A 24,151-nucleotide genomic window follows, 5' to 3' on the forward strand; every position below is an offset into this window, starting at 1 on the left:
CCAACTGTTAAGAAGCACGTGGGAAAAAATAAAAAATACGCTAGTGTGAACTAGGCCTTTCCATGTAGTTTTTATTCTGGCAACATTCTAATTCATATGAATGAAATGAATGAATAGAAGAGAATGAAAGACCTTGCACAAACAAATTTAAAATTTGTTTTTGTTTGATTGATGTCGGATTGTCGCTATTAGCGACTCGCTAAGCAAGGAGGATTTTAAGCTGTTTTGTGTTTTAATTTTAGTTTACGGATATATTCCTTTCCTCTTACTATAAATATATCTGAAAACTTTCAAGCATGGCTGTAAGTATGACGTCGTCCGGTGTTTTAACATAACCTTAAAATGTTATTTGATTTTAATAGTTTTTCATATTTCTAGTTGTTAGACGCTAAACTTTGTTATAATTGTTATTTATAGTCATTAGCAGCCGCCCAAGTGCAAGAGGTGCGCTCCATAACGCGTATCGAGCGAATTGGAGCACATTCTCATATTCGGGGGTTAGGTCTCGATGATTCCTTGGAGCCCCGCGCTGTGTCCCAGGGCATGGTGGGTCAGAAAACGGCAAGAAAAGCCGCCGGAGTCGTATTGCAGATGATTCGAGAAGGTTCGTGATTATTGAGTAAATACTGTTACTATGGAGACATATGTGTGATTTATTCCTATATATTTATTTACATATTTACAAAGAGTAACTCCTCACGAGATTATTGGCTTATTCAAATAAATCATGTAATTTATATATTATCAGGGTAATCTGGAAAAGAAAATTTTCGATTATGACCTGATTGGAATTGAAAAGTTACTCTGGTGTTGCAATCTGCCATGATAACTGGCATCTGCCGGATAAAGAACCGAATGGCATATTGAAAATATCTGTAAATATCTGTTGCCAAATGGCAACAGATATTGCCAATATGCTGTTAGGTTCTTTCTTATAGATTAACGGCCTGTCCAGGCTTCGCTCCAGTAAAACCATTAAAAAAGTAGCTTACGTTACTTCTGAACATTTTGTCTACCTCTGTGCTAAATTTCATTGGAATGGAGTTTATTATATATTATTTATACAAAAATAGTAATCTTTATAATGTAAGTATGGAAATTAAAAGTAAATTTCCCTTCCCTTAAATTAAGCCTTACCCTTAAATAAATATAAACCTTAAATTGAAAGTATAACCTACCATGCTGTACCCATCAGTAGCTGGTAGCTAAATGCTGCCCTTCTAGAGCACCTCAGCCATGAGTAGTCAACTATTGTGATGACAGGGAAAACATTTTTATTAATAACCAACCAATAAAAGTTAACCATTATTTCAGGTAAAATAGCAGGCCGCGCTGTGCTGTTGGCCGGGCAACCGGGCACCGGCAAGACAGCTATAGCCATGGGCCTGGCCCAGGCTTTAGGACCGGACACACCTTTCACAAGCATGGCAGGTAAGCTTCTTGTTGCTAAGGTTATGCAAGGTCCGGTAAGTTTATTGGGTCGCCGTTAGTATAGTTAGTTACAGTAAAATTAATTCTTGTCTTTGTTAAAATTTGAAACATTGTAATGACAGTGTGGTCGCATTTGTCACAACACTATGAGATACACCCTTGTGCGTTTGATGGATGGGTTGTGATGCAGTGTCGATGCCCACAGACAAGTTTGTTCAGCTGTAACTGTTCAGGCAAGCATGTCACTAAAATGTTATTTTATTAATGTGAGTCGCTCTCTTATAGCATTTTTAGCTTATTTGTATTAAATAATAATAATTAGCCCTCTGTTATTGAGTTTAGATTAAGTTTCGATTGAAAAAAAATCCTATGTATTATCTCTGAGCTCAGTGTGCCTTTTGGCAAAGCCCTCCTCCAAGTGCGTCCACTGGTGTCTGTTATTTAGCTTATTTGTATAGTAGTAAGTTTTATTGGAGAAAATAAAATGTTGAATCCCAACTAATATTATATATAAGTACAGAGAAAGACATAAGGTACTTTTCAACACAGGAAAAGCTATTGTTCCCGTGGGATTTGCGAAAAACCTATATTAAATAAATATATTAGGACAAATCACACAGATTGAGCTAGCCCTAAAGTTCGAGACTTGTGTTATGGGATACTAACTCAACGATACTATATTTTATAACAAATACATAGTAATATATAGATAAACATCCAAGACCCAGGCCAATCAGAAAAAGAAAATTTTCCATCATGACCCGACCGGAGATCGAACATGCGACCTCTCGGTTCAGAGGCAAGCACTTTACCACTGCGCCACTGAGGTCGTCAAATATTCTAATCTATCGTTAAGTGGCGCCAAGTATAAAAACGCTAGATGGCGCTGTATTTATTTTAAATGTGCTATGGATATTTTAATTCTGTTATACCAGTGAAAATACTGTTCCCGAGGGAATATAAGCGGGCGAAGCCTCAGGAAAACAGCTAGTTTTATATAAATAAACTCTCATATCTGCTTTGTTTCAGGTTCCGAAATATATTCTTTGGAGATGAGCAAGACTGAAGCGCTTACTCAAGCCATCAGGAAATCTATTGGTATTAGAATCAAGTACGTACAAAAACTTATATTATATATATTATATTATATAAAATAATAATGTTGTTGCAGTAAACTGTTGAGGAGTTCCCTCGTCGGGAGCCAATGCTGGGTGCACCATTAGGTCATGCTTAACATAATACTACAATGCCATCCATTATAAAGGCCTATACAAACTTTCAGCTCAATTGATTGAAGATATCTGCGTTGAAATTGAGTTGCAAAAAGATTCCACCCGAATAAGATTGACTAGTTAATATTCCTTTCTTTAACCAATTAAAAATTACTTACAGAGAAGAATCAGAGATAATAGAAGGCGAGGTGGTAGAGGTGGTGGTGGAGCGCGCGGCGGGGGGCGGAGGCGCGCGGGTGGGGAGGCTCACTCTAAAGACCACCGACATGGAAACTAACTATGACATGGGTGCCAAGATGATCGACTCGCTGCTCAAGGAAAAGGTACTTTGCACTACAGCACATACAGGAGTCTCTAAGACTCTGAATGTTCGACTATATATAGTCCAGTCCTGGCTTTGCTCAGGTAATAACATAATAAATTATACAGCTAAGCTAAACCTTCCTCGGGAAGCAACACGGTGACCATGGTGGTATCTATTGGTGACCATGTGAAATACTTTGCAGAGGACTTTATACAGTATTACTGGTATCAAACGCAAAACCTCCTAAAGACTACTTGGGTACATCAAAACAAGCAACTTTTATTTTACGACTTCTTGATTCGTAGTTTTTTGTTTCATATAGAAAAATACAATCTAATTTGCGATTCTACACATGTTAACTGTATGTAACAGCCGAGCAACACGAGACAGTACAGTAGCGTTATGTAGCGGAATCGAACATAGAGTTAACGTTTTATAGAAACGACATTAAAACAAAAAAAGGAAAACTTTTGTATTTATTATGTCTAGACAAAAGTCGTAGAACAAAAGATGTTAGTCTCTATGTACCTTATGCGCCGTTGGAAGGTTATGCGTTAGATACCAGTGACCCTGTATATACTATATAACTAGGATAAAAAGTGAGAAGTGTTTGGTGGTAATTTTAAGAGTTCTAAATTCAAATATTACTAGTGCTAAGCGAGTTAATCTGACTCATATATAGTAGTTTTCATCGACCACCACTTGCTTCCGGTGAAGGAAAACATCGTGAGGAAATCTGCACACTGGTTGATAAATTATCAAATAGTGTGTATAGTTCCTTCTCAAGTATTTATCACGCATATCTTTCTTGTGTGAGCAAAATGGAAGATATAGCTTTTTCTACGTTTGTAACAAGATTCTGTCTGTCCCTGTCAGGTGCAAGCCGGTGACGTCATAACCATAGACAAGGCTACAGGCAAGATCAACAAGCTTGGGAGGAGTTTCGCCAGAGCCAGAGACTATGACGCTACGGGTAATAATTTAAATTATACAGGGTGACTTTTAATACATTGGCAATATTTTGTCTACACGCTCAGTCCATGATTCTGAACAACTTTTAGTATGGGAGTAAATCCGAAATCGCGAAAAAAATATCAGCTGTTCCATACAAAATTAAGTGTTGCTTCCCTACAAAAAGTTGTTCAGTACCATGGACTGAGTATGTAGATAAAATAATGCGAATGTATAAGAAATCACCCATACGTATATGTTACTAGTTGCGCCCGGGGCTTCGCCCCCGTGGGAATTTCGGGATTAGGCTACTTGCGTATGTGTTATTTCAGATTATATTCTATCCGTGTACTAAATTTCATTACAATCGGTCCAGAAGATTTTGCGTGAGAGAGTAACCAACGTACATACACACCCACATCCTCACAATCTTTCGCATTTATAATATTATAGTTGGAAGTGGGATGTATGTAAAAGATTGTTAATAAAGGCTGTCATTTGACAATGACACTCTCATTTCTGCATTGGCCTGTGATTTTAAAACTGGTGGGAATGCTATCGCTGCCTAGGAAGTGTCCCTTAGTCGCCACGTACAACATTGGGAGGATATGGTTACTTCATAATATTAATAAAATTCGATGATATATTTGAGCAAATAAAGAAATTTGAATTTAAGTGTAACAGTTATTTTTAATAATTGTTGTGCACCCATCAGGCCAGCAAGCCCGCTTCGTGCAGTGCCCAGAAGGCGAGCTGCAGAAGCGCAAGGAGGTCGTTCACACCGTCACGTTGCACGAGGTCGATGTCATCAACTCCAGAACACACGGGTTCTTGGCACTTTTCTCTGGTATGTCCATCAAAGTCTATCCTCGGTAGTCGTATTCCTCATGGCCGAGGGTCGTGGTCATTACGAGGCATGAAACACAACAATTTTCATGGCACTATAATTGGAGGGATTCGCCATTGCCTTCTCCATTTCACACACAAGTCAATAATCAACTAGTGTGCAGGTTTCCTCACGATGTTTTCCTTCGCCGGAAGCAAGTGGTGGTCGATGAAACTTACTATACTTGAGTCAGATTGGTGTACAAACTCATGTGGCACGAGTGGGATTCGAACCTGGCACCTTTCGATCCACAGGCGGGCGTCTTAACCATTACACCACCACCGCTTCAGCATCTATATGCATATGTGGGAAATTTGGGAATGTAAATTTGTGTAAAGTGGGAATATAATGGGAAAATTGAGAAGATTAGGAAATAAGTGAGAATTTTGAGAAACTGATGTTTGTGTCAAGTTATGAGCACGAAATAAACGCGAACGAAGCTAGTGGAATATAAAATAAGATTAAAGAATTTAAATGAACAACTATTGAATATATAAATGTATTTGCAATTTATAGGCGACACGGGCGAGATAAAATCTGAGATTCGCGAGCAGATAAACAGCAAAGTGGCGGAGTGGAGGGAGGAGGGGAAGGCAGAGATGATTCCCGGAGTGTTGTTCATTGATGAGGTGATCACCGCTCCCCCTCGGCAACACGACGTTCATTGAAAACTAAGCTTTAACACGTCCACTGTAGACATATTTTCCATTGACAAGAAATTGCGAATTGCCCGCTGTCAGTTCTCGTCTTGTCAATGTAAAGTGTGTCTACAGGAAACGTCTTAAAGCCAATTTTCGATTAACGTCATTTTGCTGGGTTTTTTTTTATTTGTCATTGCACTGACCCAATAACTTATATTAGATAATGACGTCTTGTTTTATTACATTGGCTAACACATTATGAATTTAAACACCTAGATTTCCAAACGAGTGAAAAATTCAAAATAAATCTTTACTTATATTGGCCAGAATTTTATCATTCTTCTAAAGATTTAGAATTTATGATTAATTTCGGATCTTATTGTTAACTTTTAAATGTTGTGTATAGTTAGTTCGTTAGGATCACGTTATAGACACAATTAAAATTGTTTTATGTAATGTACTGTAGTCTGTGTGACTGTATTTATTTTTTTAAATATATAAATAAATTTTGGCTCATATAATTACCAACAAATGTATATATACCTTATTGTATCTTTAAGACTATATTATGTTCGTTTGTATATTTGAGGCCGGTAATCTCCAAAACTACCGAACCGATTTCAAAAATTCTTTCACCATTACAATGGCACATTATCCATGATCCATAGGCTAATTCACATTTTATCTCAAAATGCGAAGCCCCGGGCAACATGTAGTAAGTAAACAAATGTTAACTTGATAAATATTCCAGGCCCACATGCTGGACATCGAATGCTTCTCGTTCCTGAACCGTGCGCTGGAGTCGGAGACGTCGCCGGTGGTGATGATGGCCACCAACCGCGGCATCACGCGCATCCGCGGCACCGCGTACTGCAGCCCGCACGGCATCCCGCTCGACCTCTTGGACAGGATGATCATTGTGCCCACCGCGCCTTATCCGCACAAGGAGCTCAGAGAAATACTCAATATTAGGTGAGTGGGAATTTTGGGAAAACAAGGTCTGAGTTGGTGCAAGTTATTTGTTTTCTCGATATCGTGCTAATTTTGTGAAGTTTCAAGATTTGTTTTGGATATCCATTCTTTTATATACGCTTTAATTCACTTTATTTTGATTTATTTAGCACTTTTGATTTTTTATAAATATGGAAAATATATGATAAGAAGATTTATTGCATCCACGAATCTTAAAATCAAATTCAGTAAAATCCTGAACATTTTCTAATTTGAAGTTTTGTGTAACAAGAATATCATATGGAAATTTTGGAAGACCGTGTTGGAAATATATGTGAAAACTCTGATCGATATCATTACCCATCTAAAATATATTACAGCATAGACTAAATTTTTTTAAATCATGCCTGCTAACTTATCGCTAAATCTTTTGCCGTCTCGCTCACTCCCTAATCTTGCCCATAGATGTGAAGAGGAAGACTGTCAGATGTCGGCTGACGCGCTGACAGTGCTCACGCGCGTGGCAACAGAGACGTCGCTGAGATACGCGATACAGCTCATCACTACTGCGTCGCTGGTGGCCAAGAGGAGGAAGGCTACTGAGGTACATGCAATGGGAAATTTGGGAACATGTGTGATGGGAATTTTGGGAAATAGTAAGAATGTAAAAACGCGCAGAGATTTAGAAAACACATATGATATTTCGGGATCTAGATAAAACTGGTGGAAATTTTGCGAAACTCTGAATTTTGAATTAAAGCAGCGGGAATTTCGGGAATTTGATGGGAATTCATGAATGGGAAAATGCACACACAAAAATGAAACAATGCAGTGGAGTATATATATTCACGTTTTTCCCAGGTGAGCATGGAAGACGTGAAGAAAGTGTACTCCCTGTTCTTGGACGAGCATCGCTCGGAGCAGTTCCTGAAGGAGTACCAGGACGAGTTTATGTTTAACGACGGGGGCGGAGGTGAGATCTCTTTATATTTCTCTCTCTCTCTCTCTCTCTCTCCTTCTCTCTCTTTTTCTATTGAACAAGTTTTTTTATAATTTGATTTTTGCCACAAGATTGAATCATGATATTTATATCACCGCCGTGATATAAATATCATGATTTCATCACAGTCATCTAAAGGCATCTGACATGACTTACGACTACCTGCCGACATGTAGTGGCAAGTAATCGCATACTTGCAGGTTTCCTCACGATGTTTTCCTTCACCGGAAGCAAGTGGTGGTCGATGAATACATGAGTCAGATTGGAATTTGTTCCCTACGTAACTACGTACTAGTCTACGTGACGACGTGGCCGTACCAGCTCCGATGCACTACTGCAGTTTGCTATGTCACAGACGTGTGAAGACAGCCGCGTACGCACAAGTTTATATTCAAATTTATTTATAATCTTAAATTTTTCTTAATGCCAGTTTAACAAATATTAGATTTAAGAAAAATCGTTTTTTGTTTTCAGATGCCCCCCAGATGATGGAAGTGGCTCAATAAATCTCTCACCTGAGCGATATCGCGGTTCTTCCTTGGCCGTTGGACGTCGGAGCCCAGGATCCGCGTAAAATATTCCTAATCTATACACAATAATTGGGTTACAATCTCGTTGTGAGATTACAATAAAACTTTAAAGATGTTTTACTTTCATTTTGAATTAAAACAGTATTTTTTTGTTACTTAAAAATGAGGAATTGTTTTCGTTTTAATACTGTTAGAAATAAACATTGAAACACAGTAAAATGGAGTGAAATGACACCAGGCTTGAAATAAATATAATCGGCTAGTTGCTTAAATTTAACTGAATAAATGTGACGATAAGCTATAAAACCGTAAAATCATTAATAACGCTCTGTTCTATGAACACGTCCAATGTTGTTTTGCACGGTGTGACGTAACGCTTTATGATTGGTGTTCACTGTCACGTGACTTAATGCCTATATTTTCATAACTTGTTTTGCGAAAATTTCAACAATCGTATTTTTTTTTAAATTGAATAAATTGATTTCTCTTTATCTACATATCAAAATTATTTTTAGACATTAATCTATCACATTTGTTCTTAGTGTATACATACCTGTTAAATTAAAAGTTAAAGCAAGAATGATTAATCAGTGACAGTGATTAGTGTGGTGTACGTAATAAAAGCTTTTAATGTCAACCCTGGGCTATTGGGAGTCACAGCTCCGAATGCAACAGGGAACACGCATTTTTTAAGTTATTATATTCAACCTTTTCCTTCATTTTCTTGACAAACTGTAATACCTTTTAATACTTGGATGACCTTCTGCGATTGTTTTTTTAAGCCTGGTGTTAATAATTATTTACTTCTTCTTCGTAGTCGTATTCCTCATGGCTGAGGGTCGTGGTCATTACGTGGAATGAAACACACACAACTTTCTTGGCATTATCAATGGAGTGGTTTGCCATTGCCTTCTCCATTTCACACACAAGTTAATAATAACAACCAGTGTGCAGGTTTCCTCACGATGTTTTCCTTCATCGGATTATATATTATTTACTTGCGGATATTGTAAACTATACAATATTTCCATGAACTATCCTTGTTTTGGAAAACGATTGTGATGTTACAGTTATATTTTTGTATTCGTAAATATGTTTAAGTTACTTTTAAGTTTTAGTCAAGTATTCCAATAAAGTACCATCAGAAACAAGTTTTGTTTTTTTTACGGCAAAATTAAGATGGCGCATACCTACACACTAGCGCCATCATATTTCACCAAATTACTTTATTCTTTAGCTAAAGCGTATTTTGGTTTCCTTTTGGACTCAGTTGCCACAATTTACTATAAAAATAAATTACTTCTAAGTAAATTGTGACTATGTTTTGTACAATGAAGTTATGTAGTGTTAGAATAATCTGTAATATATTTTAAATTTTCGCTATTAATAATAATTGGCGCTAGTGAGCTGAGCTTAGACAATTTGGTCTTGCCAAATAGTCCTTTTTCTTTTGAGGTCAGAATGTTGAAAAGTAGTAATGCCCCAATAAATAGACTCATCGGAAAGTTACATTAAAGGAACCTTAGCAGTAAGATTTTAGTTTATATAGCAATGTATCACGTCTTCACCCTTACGGGGTAGACGGAACCAAGAATTACGGAACTAAATCACATTTAGTTGAATGTCTCTATAAATTATTAAAAAAACACATAGAAAATCAATTTTATATTTCCTTAGATCTATATTCTGAGCCACGTGACAGCTAGCAACAAAATGGGCGACGATGTCATCAAGATGGCGGCGCTGCGAGCGATTGGCGCGCATTCACGCTCCAACCACGCGTAGTCGTCGTGTAGTTCCCGTTGTTGTAGGATCGGGCCTAACGTATTCAATACTCTCGCGTGATAGTCGTTTATGTATTTAATCTGAAATACATGAATATAGTTGAACATGTTAGTTGCCGCGGGCAAAAGCTAGTGGTATAAATGTTTATTTTTCATAATTGTATGTTGCCAGGATATAAAAAGCGTTTTGGGTAGGTATATATATATATATATATATATAACTTTAATTAACTTAATTGTAATAAACAATACAAAATCACTGCACAAACACTGATGTACTTTGACGTACTGAAGGCCTACCATCAAATTTTACAGAACGATTCCAATGCAACTCAGTTCAATTTAAGAACCTAAAATGAATCGCATTCATATAAAAAATTAAGTCGATGGTACGAATTTGCGATGCATATCTGTTTAGGTCGTAAAGTGGATCGCGTTAAGAGATAAATAAATAAATATATTAGGACAAATCACACAGATTGAGCTAAACCCAAAGAAAGTTCGAGACTTGTGTTATGTTTAAATTGACGATGGTAAGCTCCCAGATATCGGTACCATATAATATAGTTTCTACGTTGTTTTACCTTGATTCGTCGACGCAGGTCATTTCATTCACGTCAGCGCAACGGAGCTATGGGACATGACTCGAAGTCGCCACTGTTACCTTAAAAATTAGTTCAAGTTTTGTGCTATAACGTAACTTACCTCCAAGTCTGTGAGGATGTCGACATCCAGACAAGCAGTTTGATGCGGCACCAGTGATATTGTGTAGAAACCCAGCGCTCCTATACCGCCAAAGTCTCCTACTAAACTGTCCGCCTGCGGAAATATTAGGAACAAATAGTTTATTCGACAAACACATAAAATGCAAACATTAAAACTTATTTATTTACTAGATGTCGCCCGCGGCTTCGCCCGCGTTTATTTTCCACCCTATGTCCACCGTATTTAAGATACCCCTATGTCCTTCTCCACACTTCAAATCAAATTATAATTAATTATTGTAGGTATGTAATATTTCAAGAAGATTGGTTGAGTAGATAGAGCGTGAAGAGATAACAAACTTACTTTCGCATTTGTAATATTAGTTGGGATTTTTCAGTTCCAAACATTGAAACTCATTTATTTTTCACTATATTTTCATTTCAATTACGTACAATGTATAAATTTAAATTCTAAATCTAGTGGATACCGTTATTTCAAGAGGGAATCTCGATGTATGATGGAATCTCGATGGTGAAAACTGTACAAAAATCTGTCCGCCAGTTGTTGAGTATTTATATTGTGTTCATACAGACAGACGACAGGACACATTTATGCAATACTAGATGTTGCCCGGGGCTTCGCTCCCTTCGGAATTTTGAGATAAAATATAGCCTATAGCAATCTTGGATATTGTACTTTTCTAATGGTGATAGAATTTTTGAAATCGGTTCGTTAGTTTCGGGGATTACCCGCCTCAAACATACAAACTCACAAACGCTTACCTCTTTATAATAATTAGTATAGAATGTAATGATTACTTACCATAATATGATCAACAGAACTGTCCAGGAGGATGACTTCCACCAGGTCTTCGTGCCTGATACCATACTCCCCTACCTCGTAGTAACCAGGCTCTGCAAACAGAAACACGAAAAATTTATTCCGTTAATCGACGATTAAGTTCATACTTTTTCTCGTTCCAATTATACACGTGTCCCGTTTCTCGCAATGTGACTTCTCCATTTCAGTGTGTCATGTTCCGTATTTGCTTAAAATCGTATATAACAATCATTCAAACAAAATTATTGTTATTAAAATTAAATTTTTAGCATTCTACTTGGGACAAAAATACATTTTTGTATGTATGTTTGTAACGTGATGAAATTAAAAGGTATATAGGATCTGTCAATAGAATTTTAAAGTTAAGTCGTTTTTGAAATATTCACAATTTTGTGAAAATTAATTGTGTTCACGAGGTTTAAGTTCGCGGCGAACACTTAGGATTTGACAAAAGCTCTTACCATTGCTGAAAATCATATTCTCAACGATTCCCGGATCGGTAGCTATAACTCCGGACAAGATCCCCGAGGGCCCCTCGTGCACGTTGAGGAAGTGCCCCACCCCGTGCCCCGTGCCGTGCGCGTAGTCCAGACCCACGTCCCATAGCGCTTTGCGAGCTAAAGTCTCTAGTCTATTACCCTGGGGACAAACAATTTCTGCTAGAACTGTCACGCCGTATTTGAACATCTCTTCAATTCAAATTATTTATTGCATCCTTAATGTACAGTAATACAGGTCATAATTTACAAAATAAGGAACAATTAAGGACCCTGTCGGGCGCTGCAATGGGAGAAGGGCTATATATTTGTTTTGCTATCTATTTTATGAAAAACAAGATAATAATGTGTATTTCGTTCGTTCATTCATCGTATTTAATTTTTAAATTAATAATATTAAAAATAAATACCTATTGTATTTAATTATGTGTATTATTGTACTATTTATTTCATTATAATTATATCTCTTTATTGTTTATCATTAAAATATACTTCGCGTTTGACTTTCTCTCATCATCACGTGTTCCTGGTTTCATTCAGGGCTGTGACGACGCGTAGTCGGAACGCAAAAACAAAAATTTTATAAATTCTGCTGTAATTTTACAATAGATGCCACAATATCTCAAAACCCAGGTTTACGCCAGGCTGGATGGGATTTTATCGTTGCAGCTGCCAAGGCTATGTATCCCTTACTCGCCTCGTACCACATCCACGGGAGAATATATTTTATTAGAATTTGTCTCAGCAAACAGTGATACAATCTTAAAAACTACTTATGTTAATGTCATACATAACTGCACACATCAACGCCAACATCACAGTCTACTAAACCGAAAACGATAGCCACCAAAATCTTCATAGTAGACTGTGACTACATCGTGTAATGGAATACTATTATAATACTTTGCAATAAAAATAATATACAACATGTAGAATAATTTGGAAAGAGGATTTATTTAGTTTTCGCTAATAAACAAAATAAATTGGTAAAAATTTGATGGTGGCACTAGTGTGCAGTTATGTATCACCTGAACCGGCTACGCTAACCACAGATTACTAAGAAGAGGGGTTTGGAAAAGTCTCATTCTAGACCACTACACACCCTAAATTTAAATTAGACCTTCACAGGCACTTTTTCACGTCAATTTTTTATAATTTTCATATTAAACAGCAATCTCTCACAAGCTACAAACTACTGGCATTACAAATTGATAAATTACAAAGGTTTTACCAGGATTCCTCTCGGGAAGACAGCAGTTCCCATAAGAATTTGTCCCTTCAGCACTCGTGTGAACGCGCGGCGTTGCGCGTCTGTCGGCGACGCGCTCATGTGTCGAGTCCTGGTTATGTCTGTTGTTCCATCCCTGGTAATAGAAAAAATAGCTTTATGGGATTCTATTAAGATCCACATCCTACAAATATTGTAAATGTGAATGTTTGTGACACGGGGAGAATATAAACTGGAATAACACATACAGTACTTTTGATCCTGAAATTTCGACGGAAGCGAAGCTCCGGGGCGCAGCTAGTATGTTAAATGACGTCTTTGAAAATAGATTATACTTTTTGTAAATCATTACATAGTTACACGTAGCACCCCGTTCCGGATAATAATTTATACACCTAAAGCTGAGGTAGCTCAGAAATCAGACTATATATTTGTGAAAACCGTACAAAAATCAGTCTGGTCGTTTTTGAGTTTATCGGGTTCAGACATTCTTTCTATAGAAAGAACTCTACAGGAATTACTTACTTGAAAAAAATACTTATTAAAATATGTATTAATTATTGTTTGTTTGTAATAACGTTATTGCACGAAAATTAGTACATAACACAATACATGACGGCGGACTTATCCCATGTAGGGATCTGTTACAGTCAACCAATATTATGTATATGTAGTAATGAAGTTTGTACATACTTGTATTGTCCTCCGGAGTCCACCAGCAGCATGTCTCCCTTCCCAATGACCCTGGACCCTTCATCAGGAGGCTTGTAATGTATGATAGCGCCATTCTCGCCTGCGCCTGCGATGGTCGCGAATGACGGGCCGTACGAGTCCGCTTCTTGACTGGAATTTTTTTATTCGTTTATTCGTCTACTCGTTCACTTGTTCACTCGTTCACTTGTTCACTTGTTCACTCGTTCACTCGTTCACTCGTTCACTTGTTCATTCGTTCACTTGTTCACTCGTTCACTTGTTCACTCGTTCACTCGTTCACTTGTTCACTTGTTCACTCGCTCACTCGTTCACTCGTTCAGTCGTTCACTCGTTTATTATTATGATAATAAGAAATATATGCGATCACAGGTACAAAAGTTAGTACGTACCTCCTAAATTCGGCAAGTTTATTAGACAAATCAAGTTCAGTGACGGTTTCCCCGGCTGCAACCGCTTCCTCCACCCATCTCAGAGCGCGCACCACGGCGATACCGTCCTTTACGTGAGCCGTTCTGAAGCCACGGAGTTCGACGTCATTCTTTATGCACTTGATGTTGGCCACTGGAGAGAGAGACGACAATATCGTTGCGATTCCCTGCGAAATATAGGCATGGACAAATCACACAGATTGTGCTAGCCCCAAAGTAAATTCGAGACTTGTGTTATGGGATACTAACTCAACGACGCTATAATTTATAATTATAACATACATAGGGCCCGTCCCGGCTTCGCTCTGGTAAAACATAATAAATTATGCTTACACCTAAATCTTCCTCAGAAATCACACTATCTATAAAAAAAAATCCGCATCGATATCGGTTGCATAGTTTTGAAGATATTAGCATACATAGGACAGACAGCGGGAAGCGACTCTGTTTTACACTATCTATATATAAATAAAACTCTTGTGTTACTGAATGACTGACTGACTGACAGACAACGCACAGCCGAAACTACTGGGCGTAGAAAACTGAAATTTGGTGTGTAGGTTCCTAGGACAGTGTAGGGGAGCACTAATGTCCTGGAATTCCCAAGGGAAACGGATTTTTACTGACATACCAAGTTGTGGGCAAAAGCTAGTGTAATGATAAACAAATCAAATACTTACAGACTCAGCAGCGAGGTAGATCGCGTGGCTGCCGGCATCAGACAGCCACAGCACGCTGCTCTCGGGCAAATTAGCCTGAAAATCAATCAATACGTAAGATTTTTTAAACGTAATTTTTGCCATAAGTTTTATAAGACATCTTGTTAACTGTAGGAATGACACACAATTAGAGTAATAATTAGAGTAATTTACTAATAAGGAGAAATGGAAAACTTCTCGAACAACGTCAGAATTGAATACAAGAGAAAAAGGTGAAGCACGAAAATAAGCAAGGTCGTTGAACCTTATTGGTACGTCTATATTTTCAACATTCACGTAAGATTTTTTAAACGTAATTTTTGCCACAAGCTTTTATTTAAGAGCTCTTGTTGTATTCGACAAAAATTATATCCGCGCAGTAAATCTTTGACAAGTTCCCGATGCCACCCAATCTTTGGTTCATCGGGCTTATGTCATATCTTAATGCGATCAAGTTCAGGACCTAAACTGATCTGCATCGCTAATTTGTACCATCAAGTTAATTTTTAATACTAAAGCGATTTATTTCAAGTTTTAAAATTGAACAGCGCTCCTAGGCCTGCAGGTCACCATTAATAAAATAATTCATTAAATACACTTCCAAATACATACTTCCATTTTCTCCATCCATATTCTGCTAATATCTACAAAGCCCAGAAAAGTAGCGGGAATTGAAGGTCTAATACCAAATAGTTGTTTGAGCAAAACTGAAAGAAAAGAAGACTTTCACATCAATAACTACTAATTTTATAAATGCGAAAGTCCGTCTGTCTGTCACACTTTCCGACAACAGCTGAGGGGCTACCACTAAACATAAAACGTTTAGCACGTCATTGCGTCCACACGTTCTCCTTTTTTCAAACCCCGATGTAAAAAAAGGGATGTTAGTGTATAAGTTTGTCTGTCTGTCTGTGTACGTGGCACCGTAGCTCATCAACGGGTGAACCGATGCGGTTTTTTTATTTGATAGCTAATTTTTACGCGGTGGTTTTTAGAAATGTTTGATCAAAATCGCTTCAGCCGTTCAAAAGTTGTAGCGAAATTAATATTGAAGGTCGGGGGTTTTGAAATTTGTCTAACAAATAAACTTTAACGATACTTACACGATATGGGAAAAAGAGATATCAGTAACGTGCTAAGAATTGTGGTAGGCCTTCTGGTATCAAATATGTCATCAATCAACAGCCATTAAAACGTCCCCTCTGCTGGTGCACTGGCCTTCCTTACGGATAGATAAGGAGTTTGCGCCATGACCCACCGCGCGGGCTCATTGCGGATTGGCGGGTTTTAACGACTGCAAATACAACCGGGAGCAACTTAACGTGCCTCCCAAGCACGGAGGAGCTCAAGATAATTTTGGTCACCCAACCAATGACCGACCATTGTGGTAGTGTCCGAGCGCGCTAATCAAATATGTATAAAAAATAATCTTACGGAGAATTGTGACAGGTATGTGAATATCTGGTCATAAGGTTGTGTTTGAAGATGCAACCCCTCCGAAGACAAGTGCGCAGTTATGTTGTCAGGCAACACGCCATCTCTCCAGAACAGTATTACATTGTTAGGCGCTTCCTAAAAACAAAAGCTTTTACAAAATCTAATTTTAATTTTAAATTTGAATTATGTACTGGCGGTATTTTGAGATATAAAAAAAAAATAAAGTAAACATAAAATCCCAAATAATGTGTTCTTATGTTAAAATACACAAAAATCAAGAAATGGTTTTGGATTCAGAGCACCTTGGCAAAAATTTAATGTTGTCAAAGGACAATATGACAAAAAAATAATATATACCTATGGTTAAAATAAAAAATTATATTTTAATCTCTATCAAAAAATATTAATTTAATTTATTAATACAAAAAATATATTCGAAAAATTACATCTTCGTAAATTAAAATCGGGAAAAAAAATGGATCGCTTCCTGTCGCCCCTGTAAGTGAGAAGAAATTAAAAAAGCTAGTTTTTGTCGTATTGTCGCAATGTATTTTTACAATATTTTGACATTGACAGAACGTGACAAAACATATTTTAACCGATGACTTTCGCGTAAAGTATACTTGCTTAATCTTTTTTTATGAATAAGGGAATACCTACCACCAGGCCCTTCCGACTACAAAATTAACGAAAACTAGAATATTTAACTAATACAACTTACCACATCAGTCCTTATAATGAGGTAGGAGAAAAACACAGGATTGTATAGTATATCTGAACCTCGAATGTTGAGCGTATCTGGAACAAAAATAAGCTTCATCATCAACAGCCATTTAAACTTCCCACTGCTGGGGCACTGGCCTTCCTTACGGATTGATAAGACCTATATTTGTTAATAGTCTTTGGAGAAAAGTCTGCGGTGAAGTTTGTTGCGCAGCTTCTTCTTCACCTGCGCTTTGGATGTCGGCGGTAGAGTTACGTATTTTTTGACGTCAATCAATGATGTATATCATTCTAAATTTAATAAAGAATTTTGAATATGATAAGGAGTCGCGGGCCCATTACGGATTGGCAAATTCAGCTTACCAAAATAAAATTCACCCACAATCATAGGAATACAAACAAAATTATAGGTACTTTGTTAAAAAAATAAAATAATTTTATCCAATGGCGTCAAAATCCTGCTAATAATATTAGTGTGAAAGTTTATGAGGATGTAAGATGTATGTATGTTTGTTACTCTTTCACGCAAAAGCTACTGAACCGATTGTTAACAATGAGGAATAACACATAGGGTATTTTTCATCCCGAAATTCCCACGGGAGCGAAACCCCGGGACGCGACTAGATTTGATATATTTCCTGTCATTGTGCCCAGTTGGCTCAGTGGCGCCCTGCTGCGGGCGGGCGTGGAGTGGCGCAACGCGAAGGTGACCAAACAAGCCACTGAGCTGTTCGATGTCTGGCTCAACACCAACCAGACGATACCAGAGGTGATTGAGTATACGGAGTGACTTTATTTGTGTACGGTGACGATCATTAAAAAATTGCTTTTTCTGACAGCGAATCCTAGGCCAGCAAAAATCTGTGTAGGCACAACCCCTTCAAAGGAAATTCGTTTTCTTAAGTGTGAAGGGTAGTTCAAAGTTACAGATAAGCGTGATAGTTAAAAAACACAACTTACAGGCAATTTCATCCAAGGCAGTTAAAACCAAAGCGATGGCGCCTCGCTGTTGTATTAAAGTAATCAATTCTGCCACTTTATCGCTGGCTTGTCTTCCTGTCAAAAAAACGAAATTTTAATATATTTTTTAAAGGTCAAAACTAAAAAGAAAATTTAAAACATATAAAAACACTTTAATAATAAAACACATCAATTCAATGTTCTATTAAACACAACAACTCCAATATGCGGCAAAGTTACGTGACTGTGCATGACGGACAGACTCACGCGTGTTCCACCGCGCTCGCGGTGCACTGAGTGCGTTGGAACACCAGGGAGTAATCTCTCCGCACGTGTAGACACATCAGAATCGACTGACCCCGCTCCTACACTACAATCCCTATTCTATTCAGACGACGTATGTTATCTCACTTTACGTTTCACAATTAATTTTTTTACAACAAACCCCGTTCAAACATAGGGTACTTTTTTTTTTCAAAAATCAACCCCCGAATCACTATAATGGGGGGTGAAAGTTTGTGTTCCACGTTCGCAGAGAAACTCACGAAGGCGAAGCCGCGGGCAAAAGCTAGTTTTATATAAATTTAGGTAAATATCTTAAACAGTCCCCGGGCTTTTAGTGTCCCACTCAAGAATCAAACACGACACGTTTAGGATAGATATTATAATCTTACCAGAAAACTCTATGGGTAGAACGATCAGGTCATTGCTAGGTCTCGCTGGTGGGGAATCACCAATATTAGTTCTCGCAATGTCCACCAGGTTGTTTGGGGTCGCCACTAGCTCTATGTTAGCGGCTGACAGCGCCGTCTGTTCAATTCATACCACATTTTTTGCAATACATATTCAACTCAATTCAGATTTATTTCATTGTGTACCTACCACCTTTTCTTAACCTATGAGTTAACAAACACATTTAAGAGTTCACTATATCCTCCACAATGATATTTAATACAATAATAAAATAATAATAATAATTTAACTATCATATTTATCAACAAAATGTAATTTTAAGGTCATTCAGCTTGATAATAAATCATCAGATTTTCAATATCATCAATTTAGGAAGTATTTAATAATAAAATGTACAGGGATGTTTTAAATAGTTTTAAATCACTCATTACGAAGATATTTAGGGAGTTTGTTATACATCTGTGGTGCCTTGCCGAAAATACTTTCTCTTATTAATTTGGTATTGTACGCAGTTGAACAAAGCTTGTCACAGTTGCGGGCACACAATTGTCCTGTTATATTATACAGTTTTATTAATAAGCTTACTACTACGTCTATAAGTGATGTATATCATCCTAAATTGAATAAAGAATTTTGAATTTGAGCTATAATATATTATACCATGAAACATAAAAGCACGTAGCAAGTCATTGCGTCCACACGTTCTCTCTTTTTTTCACACGATGCGTTCACGATATGGGAAAGAGACAGCACGTGGACGTTAGTAACGTCCTGCGTTTGTATGTTTCGTGGTACGCCTCCTATTTACATGGGTATATGAATCTTGTTATATCAAAGACATACACAATCTTTATGCCTTAAGGTATAGTCGGAGCCAAGAGTTGTGTTGTGGAAAACGCCACATTTAGCTGTATGCCGGCTGTGAAAGTGAGATTATTATCTATATATGTGTATAAAAGAAGACACTGAATGACTGACTGACATATCAACGCACAGCCCAAACCGCTGGGTCTAGAAACTTCAAATTTAGCACATAGGTTCCTTATGTAGTCTAGGGGTGCAATATGAAAGGATTTTTCAAAATTCATCCTCTAAGGGGATGAAAAGAGGGTTCAAAGTTTGTATGGGGAAACCAGATTAGTCTAAATATTTCACTGAAGGGAAAATCACGCGGGGAAGCCACGGGCACAAGCTAGTTTGCTATATAGCATGCTTCTCATTTAGGTATTTATTTTTGCATACTCATTGTCGGTAAAACGTGTAGGCTTTAACTCAATTTTTTGACACCATTTTGTGTTACTTTTATAATTAATTACTTGCGTTCTCTGCGAGAAGAATCTCCAGTTTATAGCCAAATATTTGTAGAATCATGATGATGTAGACAAATATTTATGGGGAAGGACATAGGGTACCTTACATCTTAGAAAAATAACTGCTCCCGTGCTAGCTAAATAGCTATAAATATATAATAGGACAAATCACACAGATCGAGCCAGCCCCAAAGTAAGTTCGAGACTTGTGTTATGGGATACTAGCTCAACGATACTATATTTTATAACAAATACATATATAGATAAATTTCCAAGACCCGGGCCAATGAGGAAAAGATCATTTTCCATCATGACCCGACCGGGGATCGAACCCGGGACCTCTCGGTTCAGAGGCAACCACTTTACCACTGCGCCGGTCGTCAAGTCGTCGTCGCTAGTATTATATTTATACCTTCAATGTGTTCCAAGCAGCGCGCGTGTAGGTGGTAGGGTCCACACCCACTGCACTATTCGCCGTCAGATTTTGAGCCAGCCAGGTGTTGATAGCGGGATCGATTCCTATAAAAAATAAGATTTATTTTTTACATTTACGCTCATTTTTGTTTTATGCTTTTATTGTTACAATCAACACGTGATAAAAAACTTATTACCAAAAAAGTTGTGCGACAAACATTCGAAATTTTCGTTCAATACGGACAATGGACACGGAGCCGCTTACCCCCACTCGTTTGCCTCAGCCCCGCGCATTGTCACACAACTTTTATTACAAACGACAAGACGTCTCCTTATTTTTTGCTTCGAGGTTTCAATGTCACTCACCCTGTCTAGCCAGCTCCCAGTGTTCGGTGTCCACCTGCATATAAAACTGTGTGAAGTATCTAGCGTCAGTCCACACTCGTGCGTAGTTCGCCGTTACTACAGCCGTGCCCGACGATCCGGACAACCCGGATATCCACTCCCGTCGGGCGTCCGACGCCGCTATGTATTGCGACTGAAAAAAATGTCTTTCACTCCGGGAGTGCCGGCAGAAGTGAAAACTTGAATATTAACGTTGTGCACTTTTTACATCTTACGAATTTTCGATCAGGTCACGTGTCCTGACGCGAGTTTAACATTTTTCACCCATCACAACAAGTGCACAACGCCGCTAAAGATGTTTTCACTTCAAAAAGTAAAAAAAATATCTTTTTTATACAAGTTTTTATTGTTACATTCAACACGTAACAAAAAAGGATTGCCACAATAACTAAAATTTCGTTCACTAGGGAAATAGACAATCAACTTTTACGGAACGATTCCAATGAAACTCAGTTCAATTTTGAAACCTAAAATGAATCGCATTCATACTAAAAATTAACTCGATGATACGAATTTGCGATGCAGATCAATGTAGGTCGCAAATTGGATAGCGCTTGGACACGGTAACCTCACAGAAGTGGGATAACTGACGACGGAGAGATCTCCAATCAAATTCTATTCTACATGCAAATCTTGGATTCAACGTGTGACGAAAAAAGTTAAGTTCGTGCAGTAACCGTTTGAGGTGTTCTCTCGTTAATACCCTAACCTGGTTGCATAATCTGGTCTTGCATCGCAATAATATATAGTCATAGAGATAAGGCCACGTGTAGGTAAAATTTCGAGAAATTTCCTCATCGGAGCTGATCATCGGTGCACTATCAGGCATATTGTCATAATGCATTTATTTATTAATTCTACAGCATTACAATTCCGTGCCCCACCGAAACTGTATGTCACAATCAGTTATATCTACTAATCGACGTCCCACCGTCATCGACGTCAAGCAGGCCGTAAAATCGCAGCCGAATCTTCGAACATGTTTATTCTTTACGCTTGCCTGTCTTCGGAGGGTCACAGCTGAGGATGCAACTGGAGAATACGCGTTAGAAGACTCACGCTGTGTGCGTCAGCAGTAGGCACGATGTAAGCATCCAAATTGTTGTCATTTAGCACTTGACGGAGGGCAGTGAGTCGCTCCAAACTATTGTCTATGCCCAGTCGGTCCTCTGGGAGATGTTTATATACTGAAAAGTGACGTTATTTGGGCAAACCATTGAAAAGAAAATTACAATATTTGTGTGACATAATTAAATGACAACACTAGCTTAGCTTTTTCAATTTGAAACAAACATGATTTTCATACAAACTTTCATCACATTCGGTTGACTTTTGAAAAAAAAGTTACGCCTATTTTCGATGGAGGATCTTTAACTACGTGCATACCAAATTTCATCAAAATACAAATCTTCAATAAGACAGACAGACAGACTTGCGCATTTATAAGATTAGTATGGAAGGATATAACAACATTTCAGTCGTTGCAATGTGCGAAAAATAGACAAATATTTATGCGATGTGTTCTACGACGGTGACCTGCGATATTTGCGGCCCGCGGGGCTTCACTCTCGTGGGAGTTTCGGGATAAAAAGTACCCTATGTGTTATTCCGGGTTATATTCTACCCGTGTACCAAATTTCACAACAATCCGTCCAGTAGATTTTGCGTGAAAGAGTAACAAACATACACGCATACATCCTCACAAACTTTCGCATTTATAATATTAGGACTTACGGTAATCCGATCCACCGTTAGGTTCAGCCCAATCCTGGTCTGGTATATGACCACACGCCACCGAAATGACTATGCTGAAAACAAAGTCTAATTATTTAATTAACAAGTTTAATTACAAAATGTCATTTTAGCAATCCGATTATTGTCGTCAGAGAGATCTCTGAAGCGGTGATGGTTAAGCGGTTAAGACTGCCTATGAAATGAAAGGTCCCATGTTCGAATCCTACTCGTGCCACACGATTTTGTATACCAAACATAAGATCATACATATAAGATACCAAAACGTAACATTAGATGTTTTTGGGCGTCTTGAATAAAATCTGACACCAGTGTTAGCAATAATACACTCGAAACGAAAGTAGTTAAGAGAGAACTGTTGGATTCAACGCGCGACAAAAAAAGAAACATTTCCTTGCAATACACCGTTGAGGAGTTCCCTAGTTGGGAGGTAATCCTGGGTGCAGCAGCATCAGGTCATGCTTATCGTAATAACACATTGTCATAGAAACTAAGCGGCCTGGAAAATTTCGACTCTGTAGGACAAGTGGAGATGGAATTAAACTTGAAAGATTTGAAGCTTGTAAAAAAAACGTGTTGCACTCCGGGAGCGCCGGAACGTTGTGCACTTTTTACATCTTACGAATTTTCGACCAGGTCACGTGTCCTCACGCGAGTTTAACATTTTTATACCCATCACAAAAAGTGCATAAAGCCGTTATCACTACATAGCATAAAACAAAGTTGCTTCCAGTCTGTCTGTACATATGTATGCTTAGATGTTTAAAACTACGCGACGGATTTTGATGCGGGTCGTTTTAATACGATAATAGATACTGTGATTCCTTAGGAAGGCTTAGGCGTGTAATTTATTATGGTTTTACGCGAGTGAAGCAGGGACGGGCCGCTTGTAAAAAATATATGTACTTACATGACACAAAAAACGATCATGTTCGATCGCACTCCTCGAGGACCAAAATAATAATGAACTCTAAATAACTCCGCTGATTACACGATATCAGATATATATTTATTGATATTGATTGATAAATATATAGGATTTAGTTATCATATCGCATTATTACGTGTAGTAATTATGTTCGCATAACGCGTGTCGCATCTTAATGACCTTACCATACGACCTTGTCGCAACGAATTTTACAACCCATTTAGAATAAAATATAAGTTCTGAAATTCTACCACGAGTCATATAATATAGAAAAGTTACTATTGCTAAATAATATAAAAGAGACAGCATGTGGACCTCCAAATGCTGTATTTTCCCCCCCATATCGTGTTCTGCCATCAATACATATAATAAAACAGTAGAAAATATCTTTCTGTACATTGAATATATTTACATAACAAATTAAAAGAAAAAAAAAAGCTTTTATTATGCTCAAAAAAGGAAATAAAATTTTCCTTTAAAATTTTAATTATCAACTTATAACCTATCGAGGGTATACTCACAATACAAGCAAGACAAGCTTTTATGATCGTATAATTTGTGTACACACACACATACACAATTTATATGATCATAAAAGCTTGTCTTGCTTGTGTTGTGATCTTTAAGAAGATACAAAAGAAATTATAATTATTTACCTTCACAAATGCGGAGATTCGGGGTGAGCTTCGTTTTAAATAAAAGAGGCAAG

The 24,151-nt window shown here is 37.7% G+C and overlaps 2 protein-coding genes across 2 annotated transcripts; one reads left to right on the forward strand and one right to left on the reverse strand.

Annotated features, from left to right (window-relative positions):
- The first annotated feature begins 96 nt into the window (after nt 1-96).
- rept (reptin) lies at nt 97-9,077 on the forward strand. Its single transcript, XM_053766682.1, has 12 exons — nt 97-302; nt 418-604; nt 1,315-1,431; nt 2,461-2,542; nt 2,824-2,986; nt 3,844-3,940; nt 4,634-4,765; nt 5,321-5,433; nt 6,197-6,417; nt 6,862-7,000; nt 7,258-7,369; nt 7,871-9,077. The coding sequence occupies exons 1-12, from the start codon at nt 297-299 to the stop codon at nt 7,900-7,902; spliced, it is 1,401 nt and encodes a 466-aa protein (XP_053622657.1). The 5' UTR covers nt 97-296; the 3' UTR covers nt 7,903-9,077.
- Nucleotides 9,078-9,578: 501 nt separating this feature from the next.
- Nucleotides 9,579-23,493, reverse strand: LOC128682134 (xaa-Pro aminopeptidase ApepP-like). Its single transcript, XM_053766681.1, has 17 exons — nt 23,425-23,493; nt 22,497-22,570; nt 21,822-21,949; nt 20,724-20,895; nt 20,356-20,462; nt 18,615-18,750; nt 17,941-18,036; nt 16,979-17,055; nt 16,255-16,392; nt 14,803-14,877; nt 14,084-14,289; nt 13,674-13,823; nt 12,984-13,116; nt 11,717-11,894; nt 11,238-11,329; nt 10,416-10,529; nt 9,579-9,791 (listed from the first exon to the last, which is right to left on the reverse strand). Exons 1-17 carry the CDS (start codon nt 23,442-23,444, stop codon nt 9,606-9,608), a joined length of 2,082 nt encoding a protein of 693 aa, XP_053622656.1. The 5' UTR covers nt 23,445-23,493; the 3' UTR covers nt 9,579-9,605.
- Between the last annotated feature and the right edge of the window lie 658 nt (nt 23,494-24,151).

The sequence above is a fragment of the Plodia interpunctella genome, chromosome 29 (genome assembly GCF_027563975.2).
Source record: "Plodia interpunctella isolate USDA-ARS_2022_Savannah chromosome 29, ilPloInte3.2, whole genome shotgun sequence".
NCBI lineage: Eukaryota > Metazoa > Arthropoda > Insecta > Lepidoptera > Pyralidae > Plodia > Plodia interpunctella.

Bases quoted from the DNA above. Each gene is read 5' to 3' on its own strand.
- rept (XM_053766682.1), top strand. The intron at 2,543-2,823 runs GTACGTACAAAA...AATTACTTACAG, and splicing joins TCTATTGGTATTAGAATCAA to AGAAGAATCAGAGATAATAG. The intron at 7,370-7,870 runs GTGAGATCTCTT...TTTTGTTTTCAG, and splicing joins GTTTAACGACGGGGGCGGAG to ATGCCCCCCAGATGATGGAA.
- LOC128682134 (XM_053766681.1), bottom strand. From the start codon at position 23,444: ATGATCGTTTTTTGTGTCAT. The intron at 22,571-23,424 runs GTAAGTACATAT...CTTTGTTTTCAG, and splicing joins ATGATCGTTTTTTGTGTCAT to CATAGTCATTTCGGTGGCGT. The intron at 21,950-22,496 runs GTAAGTCCTAAT...GTCACTTTTCAG, and splicing joins TAACGGTGGATCGGATTACC to TATATAAACATCTCCCAGAG.